Source organism: Centruroides sculpturatus, unplaced genomic scaffold, assembly GCF_000671375.1.
Source record: "Centruroides sculpturatus isolate CEXI.00-Female unplaced genomic scaffold, Cexi_2.0 scaffold68, whole genome shotgun sequence".
NCBI classification, from domain to species: domain Eukaryota; kingdom Metazoa; phylum Arthropoda; class Arachnida; order Scorpiones; family Buthidae; genus Centruroides; species Centruroides sculpturatus.
The window spans coordinates 1043218-1052714 of NW_019384331.1; the positions used below are offsets into that span (position 1 = coordinate 1043218).

The 9497-nt window shown below is 27.3% G+C and overlaps 1 protein-coding gene across 4 annotated transcripts in view; it reads right to left on the bottom strand.

Moving 5' to 3' along the window:
- LOC111630158 (syntaxin-1A-like) overlaps positions 1 to 9497 on the bottom strand; it is a 44211-nt gene that overhangs the window by 4291 nt on the left and 30423 nt on the right. For all 4 annotated transcript variants that reach the window (XR_002757467.1, XM_023374225.1, XM_023374234.1 and 1 more), the window contains exons 6-9: positions 8687 to 8795; positions 4610 to 4677; positions 1902 to 2039; positions 1090 to 1200 (exon numbers count right to left, since the gene is read on the bottom strand). Coding sequence is in view for 3 of the 4 variants with exons in the window: in XM_023374225.1 (XP_023229993.1) it covers positions 1090 to 1200; positions 1902 to 2039; positions 4610 to 4677; positions 8687 to 8795 (426 nt within the window). In the remaining variant the exon portion in view is untranslated. The remainder of the gene's footprint in view (positions 1 to 1089; positions 1201 to 1901; positions 2040 to 4609; positions 4678 to 8686; positions 8796 to 9497) is intronic.

A 9497-nucleotide genomic window follows, 5' to 3' on the forward strand; every position in this document is an offset into this window, starting at 1 on the left:
AATCCCTTCTTAGTAGACTCCTCCTTAGTAGAGGGAGAGGTTTAAGGCTTAACCTGAAGAACACCTTCTACTGTACTATTTTAGATGCAATTTTTTGTTTTTAACTATATTTTAGTAGACTACGCAATGAAAGAGCACACTAAGAAGGGATTTTTGGAAATCCCTTCTTAGTCTTTTTAAACCTTAATCTCCGAGAGAGAGAAGATTAAGATTTAAAAAGTCGTAGCCCTGAAAGGCAATACCACAAATGTGGTTTACAAAGAGGTACTGGGGTAACTGAAACTATTTTTCAGTAAATATTTATACTTTAGGAATTTTCAGATAATGTCATTTATGTTTAAAAAAAATTTGAACTCAGATTTATCATATCTTGGAATTCCATAATATTTGAAAATTGAATTTAGGTGCATTAGCAGTCCATAGTTTGAAACAAACAAAAATCAGTAATTTTACAAAATTAGTAACAACTAATGATTGAGAATCTTAGTGAAGTACCAAGGGAGGGATATTTCTATCAAATCGCAAAATCCGCATGGGCAAGCCACGGGTAATAGCTAGCTTAACATATAGAAGATTCCACAAATTTAAAATTATGTAAATAATAGCAAATGTTTGAATATGTATGTAATTTAAGGATCCACTCTATTTTAATTCTGATTATCATCAGATCGAATATAGCAAATTTGAGTAGAATGACTCCTTAAATTACATAGTGAACATTTGAAAATAATGCTAATGCAGTTGACAATTTTAAGACCAGATAAAGCTCTATTGTATATAATTAGTAGTTGAACACTGAATACTGCTAATTGGTCAGGGTTTGCACCTGTCCAATGGGCTTGCTATGTGAAGTTTTCTGGATTTTCTTTTTGTTAGTAACATCTAAATAGGGGGCAGTTTTCCATAAAAGACTTCTCAGGAGGCATCCCCCTCAACGTATTGCCCATGTATCACATTGCCGTATATGAATAAAACCAAAAACCAATCAAGAGGGGTAAATAATGCATTTACTTTAATGGAATATAAAGTTTAGAAACATTATGAAAAATTAGGTTCAAATACTTTTCTGAAAAGAGATTCAATACTTACTCTTCTGCATCTTTTTTTGAATTTTCTAGCTTTTTCTAAACGTGTGTTGCCCTTCTCGACAGCAGTTCTACTTCGAATAATTCTGCTTTCTATTCTATCAATTACTTTACCCTTTTAAATAATTTTATAACATGTTAATTTCAAAAAATGGAATTAAACAAATGAAAAGATTAATATACAAATTAAAATATCTCTTTCATAATAAAAATATAATCACTTCAGCAATCTAATCAATAAATTTTAAAGTTAAAAAATGCATTGAATACTACTATTGAAAATTTTATCTATATATTTTTTTAAATTATACAGTAAACCCCAGAAAATATGCTTCAACTTTAACTTATCACAAAAAGTTTTATGATAAGTTAAAGTTTAAGATACCACATTGTTAATATGGATAAACTAATATAAAACAACTTAGTAACTGCATTACACGTTTTCAAACTGGAGTTTTGGTGTTTGATGGTTGTTTCCCATACTTTAACTAAACTCCTTGTAGTCTTAAGTCTTAGAATTATAGAGATCATAATGAATGGTAATAGTTAGAATCATTAGTAGTGGCTACAACCTCTGTACATGCAAAGATGTGGTGGATTTCAACAAGTGTCTAAATGTGTTATGTGCCATCAGAGATGTACATGTAGACGTTAACTAAGTACAGAAGTCAAGTTTCTATGTTATAATAAAGTTTATTTTTCATATTTGGCATTATGTGTTATGATAATCTGGTAATCTTAATATTCAAGTTGTAGCATATCTTTTGAAGTATATATATATATCTAAAAATAAAAAAGGTGAAAAAATATACATACTTGCTGTTGAACTAATATACTAAAGTCAACAAACATATTGTGCATTTCTTGTATGCTCTTTTCAACCTTCTCTATTTCTGCATTTCGTGCTTCAATATCTGATAGAGTCTGTTTCGCTTTCGATGTGTCTACTACAAACTAAATATAAAAATTAAAATTAATAGTAAAATAGGATTCTTAAATGTGATTTATAATATTGTAAAAATGTAATTTGAAATGTGAAAATTCAGTGAGTTTTCAGTAAGAAACCTAATAGATAGAGTAATCTTAATTTAAACAAGGATCATGTTATCTAGCACAGTTTATGTAAATTATCTTAAGAAAAATGATTAAAATTTTGTGATGGGTTCTGTGATATATATCAGATGTTGTCATAGCTATTTGACTTTTTTTATGAAGACAAAGTAAAATTGGACTTCAAACTCGTATTTGAGTTATAAATAAACACTTGGCTTTATTTCCATCATTTTTAGTTGATGGAACTACATCAACTAAAAATGATGGAAATAAAGCCAAGTGTTTATTTATAACTCAAATACGAGTTTGAAGTCCAATATATTCACAAAACATGGTTTCAGAAACAACAAAGTAAAATTATTAATATTAATTTTTTTAAAAATTTCAATGATAAAATTTATATTAGATTAGATTTATTCTTATTTTTTCTCATAAAACAAGTTAACTGACTAGTTCAAAAATCAAAAGCTTTTAATATATGAACATAAATTATGTTCTAAAATGAAAAATCTTATTATATTTTAATTATGTTTCACATCATTCTATTCTATCAAATGTGTGTATGTTGAAAATAGTCTGATAATTGCCAAAAATATTTCGAATTTACTGGTTATAGCTGTATATTCGTTTGTGAATGGTTGTCTCTTTAATCCGATGTATTCTTTTGGTAGACTATCTTAAGGCATCAGGTTAATGAATTCTTTTATTATATTTTTACATATGCATTTCGAACTGGTTTCATATTTCCAGTTCCTCTTCAGTGCTCTATAAATTACAATTATAGATATTAAGTTGACAAAAATTTATACAGATTAAAAATTAACAAAGTATTTAGATGTTAAGTAACACAACATAAACAAATTACTAATACCTTTAAGGATTTTACACATTTCTTTTTATCCTCAGTTGGATTGTTATGAATTGCAGATTTAAAAGAATTCATTAACCTGATGCTGTAAGATAGTCTACCGAAAGAATACATCGTATTAAAGAGACAACCATTCACAAAAATATTTCATTTATTAAAGTTTCTTTGGTTTCTGAATTACATAGTTATCTTGTTTATTCATTTATGTATCAAAATAGAAAAATTTTTTCCTTTCTATGAGAAAATAATTATTTTCATTAAAAAAATTGGCTGTAAAATTATCAGTATAATGCATTAAAAAATGCTATATGATATTTAGTTTACCTATAAGACAATATTTTTATTTATCGAATTAATAGTTTGAACTGAATATTTTTACTCTGTGTTGACACAGATTATGTTACTTAAGTTCTAAATGCATAATAAAATTAGTTTATTTATTTATAAAGTTATATTTCAAAACTGCATAAATTATGACTGGGCTGTATCTATTATTAGTAATAATTCATTTAAAATACTATAGACAACTCTAGAATTCACTCTATAATTAATATAACATAATAAACTGATATTCAAATGTTTTGAGGATTGAAAAAATTTCTTGTTAAGATGCTAGTATCTACAATAAAACATGGCTGCGCACATACTGAATGTAACAAATCCAACAGTAACAGATTTGTTATATTATATATACACACACACAACAGTGTTCCATTAAAGATATGATCTTCCTAATGATGAGTTTTTTGATACTCAAAAGCACTTACTGCTAATTATATATCACTAGAATACAGTTTATTCCATAGTTATTCAGGTTATGTCATTAATGAGTATTGCATGTTTTGTTAGAAGACTTAACCAAATAAGCAATGTTATAGTATAATGTAAATTTAATTAGAATTCTTTTGGAATAGCAAAATATGTCGATGTAATTAAAATGTCTTATTATTTTGCCATTCTTAAAACTTGAATGTTAACATTTAATGTAAAGTAAATGAATTTTTTATTTATTCTAATGAACAGAGAATAATATATTATTATTGTTGTTAGTGTATTATAACAGTTTAGCACATGTATTATAATTTAATCCTGTAGTTTTTTTCAGTATTTTGTTTTGTCATGTGATTGCTAATTAAATCAGCAAAAAACATTTTTTCTCTGTTAATTTTATGTTGGATATTAAAGATTTTAGTTTCGTAAGTGCTATATATAGCACTTAAGAAATTATGTAAACCCTTCTGTCACTTTTGAATTTCAGCTTGGAGCTGTCCATTCATCTCCTGTCTGCAGACCAAGAATGTCTACCTATCTTTTGTGTATGGGCAAGAGCCATCATTAACATTTTTTTAGAATATAAATTTTAACTAGTAATTTTCATAATTTTTGCAAGTATTTTGTTATGATAGCCAAAAAATACTATAACAACAAATAAGTAAATATGGCATTTTTCACAAAAGATCAATTTTCTTTATGATATTCTGGATGCAAACATCATACATTCACCTTCTCTTTGTCAAAAGAATTTTTTTCATTATGATGATTTGTCTCAAATTAGTCTTTTGTGTATTTCTATGATTATACAATATATTTAAACAGTTCTTACCCCAACTCTGAAACTTTCTGGTCTATCTAACATCTCTTCAATTTCTTCTTCTGTGATTACTTGACCAGCTAGACATAACAGAGAAGCAAACATTTACTTTTATATTTTTTAACTTTACAATAAATAATGATTACTTATTACTAATAATTTGACAATATAAATTATTAATTATAAAATTTCAAAGTAAATATCAAAATATCTCTAGAAGAATATTGTTAACAGAATTAACTAGTAGAAAGGTAGTATGAATTTGATGTTTATGGTAAATGAATACATTGAAAAATCACTTAAATTAAGAATCTAAAACAACAATTTAAGTTGTTCAATAAATTCTTTATATTTTTATGTGAAAACAACAAATAGTTCATCTTTGAAATCTTATTCAATACTGTTACTAAGATTTTATCAGCTAAAATCATTGGTACACAAATCATGGATCAAAATCTTCAAAAGGAACTGCAAAATTTTGTAATCAGTGGTGAGAAAAATACAAGAAAAGTAAAATATGATATAAAAACAGAATAAATGTAAACCATCCAAGCCTCATGCTATGCTATTGTTGAATAATTAGAACTAAAAACATTTTATCAAATTTATGTCTAAGAAAAAAAGTACTGGCAAAAATGTTTGTGGAATGCTGAGCTAGATAATCAGATATTTCTGTATGGTAGAAACCAGCATGCTGACTTATCCCAGGGGAATGCCAGCATGCCAGTTTAAGTAAAGTTATAGATCCTCCAGAGAGGAAAGTATAACCTCGCTTAAACAAACAAGTTATGTGGGTGCAAGTGAACTTTTGAGAGGAGTTGAGACTCAGTAAACTAGAGCATGAAAGCGATAATAAAGAAAGGAAAAATGACTTATATAAAAGTTTGGAAATTTACTAACAGGTTATCCTTGGATTTAATTATAATATTACTAATAATTGTTGGAGTTGAATCCAACCCAGGCCCTCTGCCTGTTCCCCACAACGATTAAGTGCAAAAAAGGGGGCGTAACAGACCTTGCAAGGTAAGTTCAAAGGACGAGAAGAAAAAGAATCAACTAGCAGAAATTTTAAGTGAGGAATATTATTAAATAGATGAAAATAGTAAACAACTCTCTGAATCTACGAAGAGTCCAAAAATTTATGAGTACTTCGAACCAGTAAGTGAACCAGAATCACAAGTTATTGATGAACCTCAATATACATTAAAATCCATCTATGATTTAATTCAGGATAAATTTAGTCAGCTAAATATTGAGATTCAATCGATTAAATCAGAAGTAAACATATTGAAAGAAGAGAACAAGAATTATAAATAAGAAATGAAGGGAATTAATCAAAAGCTACAAGAACTAGACAAAAAATTGAAAAATAATAATCATCTTAAAGGTACGTTTGAATTTGAAATTGATAAACTTGTAAATGAGAAAACTAAAAAGAAGTCTTAAGACATACGTATGACATTAATTCAGATAAGATTATTCAAATAGGCCATTTTTTAGGAGTAATTTGGACATAGATTCAGAGGAGAAAGGGAAAAAAGATGTAATATACTTAATACTGAGACAACCCAAAATAACTCGAATTTTGTCAGTATTCCAAAATGAGTTCGGAGAATTAGGCTAATAAGGATAATAAGAATAATTTTATGTCTGTAAAAAATACCAACAAAGTCAGAGAGAATTTATTTATAGGTTTTTGGAACATTCAAGGACTTCAAGGAAAAATGTTCAGTGAGCCAGTAAAAAATCATATAAAATCTCATACTATAAGTGACCTCAAGGAATTCTGGATTGCTGAATTGAGTAAAGAAGACAAGGTGTTTCTAGAATGTGAAAATATGAGTTGTATAGCAGAGCTCAGAGGACAAGTAGAATGGGCCATCCAACAGGTGATCTATTATTGTTAATTAAGAGGAACTTTGGAAAACTTTTTAAACACTGCATAACAGATAAATTTATTTTTGTGGTGATCAAGCTGGAACATAGAATTAATATATGTTGGGGAGAATTATACTTAGGAATTATATTTATCAATCTGTCCCCTTCTTCAGATAAAAAATTGATATTAAATGAAGTCCAAAGAAACATCGATCAGAATTGATAATAATTAATAACAAAATTATTGAATTTTTTAAGAGTAATTGCCCATGATGTCAAAATTAATTTCAAAATTTCATATGTTTCATGGCTGTAAAGACACAAAGGAGTTAGCATAGAGTCTTGAACTACACCTAAAACCTTGAACTTTACCTAATGTACTAACAAAAAAGCTATGTATGTCGTATTCCATATAACCAAGATTGATACAATTTATAGACAATACAAATATGCTCACAAACTCATGTTGAGGTAATTATTTTAATAACTAAACAATAATAGAAATTGAATTATATTGTACACGTGTAAAGTAAAAATGCTTTCATTTGTAGCACAAATTGATACTGTCTAAAGTGTATTTACCAAGTTGTATTGACTATAAATTTATCAGACCATGTGATAGAGATCTTGGTTTAACTCGGGTTGATGAAGATGTATATTTTAGCGATAGTAAGATTTGATTGTTACTAATATACATCCCTTGTAACTGGCCACGGCCTTAATACGAATAAAAACTGATTGATTGATTGAAGACAAGTTATGTCAAATTTTAAACTATCTTGTGTCTATAAAGTTGTATACAGTAAAACCTCATTTATGTGAAGACCTTTGAGAATATACAATTTCTGGTCACAAATAAGTTAGGTAGGATTATGAAAACTGAAATACAAAATTGTAATTAGAATACTGTACTGAATTCTGCTCAAGTTTAATACAATTATAAAACAAAAAATAAATAAAATAAAATAAAATAAAATTTATGTAATACATGTATCCTTTGCAATATGCAGTTATTCAAATTTTCATACAGGGTAATGTAGTAACACCAAATAACAGAATATTGACATATAGAGTACATGTATAGTAAAACCAAGCTATTTGCTGTATGGTTTATTTAAGCAATATATAGTACAATATTAAACAGAATTTTTCATTTGTAGAATTTTTTCAAAATAATTCATCACCAGAGGGCTATCACCGAAATCTACATTTAACAGCGCACTTATTAAGTGGATATAAAAGTTTGAAATTCCCTAACTGAACACGATGAAAACTCAAGATGTCTGTATGATCCGCAAGTTCCAATTTTTTACTTTATTGTTTTAATTGGATAATTTTTTGTGCGTTTTTTTAAGGAATGTTTTAACTTGATGGCCTAGTAGCCTCTAAAGAAAGGTCCGGTTGTTGAAGGTATTCTGGAACACATGATTAGAATAAATGGTGGTTTTCAAAAAATATTTTTAGACAAACTGTGTCTTTTTTGATTAAAGTAAACAGAATTGTTTAGTACTAAATGACATAATCAACATGTTTATGTAATGGTAGTAAAAGTTTTATTTAAATATATTTTAACAGAAAATGTCAGAAAGAAAATGATTTAAACAGCAGTCATTAGATATGCAGAAGTGTTCAAGTATCAGAAAAAAGGTTAATAATTAAACTGGCTTTTACATCAGGCTCATCAATATTTTTCATTGAGTGTTGCAAGTGATATATCAGTGATGTAGATGATCATCATTGATTTGCAGTTACATTTTTACAAAATACAACCAGATTTTGTATAATATTATTGAACAAATATATAATTTTGTTTTTTCTTATTAAATTCAGGAGATAAAATAATCTTTATTTCCATTGGACAAATTAAATTTATTTGAATGTCATTTGTGCGAGGGAACTCAGCAAACTGTCCCAAAACTAAAACAACAAAACTTAATTCTATTTAAAGTGCTGTAAACAATACATTGAGTTTAGAAACATTGGATTTTCTTATTCTATTGGTCATGTAAACAGGGATGAATATCACTTTAGGACACTCTTATTTTGGCCACTTGCTTTAGTTTTAATATAAATCAGTTTCCATCTTGATGATCTTGGCCAGTGGCATCAAGATGGAGTCTGATTTATATTAAAACTTATTCAATTTACAAGGGAATTTCAGGGGTGGAGACAAAGTGAAATTTTATTGTATATAAAAAATAGATTCCTTACCAATCATAAACTGTCTGCGAATTCTCTCTTTCCATCCATCTTTATATTCCACTTGACATTTCATATATTCTTCCATTGCTGAAACAAATCTTGAACGAAGAGTAGTGTACTGAAATGAATTTATTTACAATTAATATCTAACATGTTTTATTTCTCTAAAACAATAATAAAAAATGTCCATATTTATAGATAAATTAGTTGGCATAGTAAAGACTAAAATATTCTATTTTTTCAAAGTCTAATTTTCTACATAATTATATAAACAAAAAGCATTGAAGAGTTTTGATCATCAGTATCCAGTTCTGCATAATTTTGAATTCTTGCATTTGTTAGTTTTTCATTTCATCTCTGCAAACTGTATAATATTTTAAAAGACAATTAATTTGCAGGGAACAAACATTTTCAGTTGAATTATGTAACTGTTTGTTTTCCTTTAAACTATTCCTATGCATTAAAGGTTTTTGTGTTTGTTTTGCACACTGAAATTTTTCTATCTACACAAACTTTTTTATTATAGACTTTCAATAGAAAATCAATGTAATTAAAGTTTTAACTGTAAGTTCCTGTTCTTGTAAATGAAGCATAAATGATATATATTAGAACTGATGACTGAAGTGAAAATCAGATAGATGTCCATGTAGTAAAACTAGTCTAGTAAAACATCAATATAGTAAGCAGAAGTTGATTGAACCTTTAAGTACTACTAAGCCAAACAATTGCAGTATTAAATCAATTAAATCAGGCATTATTGTATTATTAATAATAATGTAGCATTATTATTAATAATTAAATTCTAAGCAACTCAATCTTA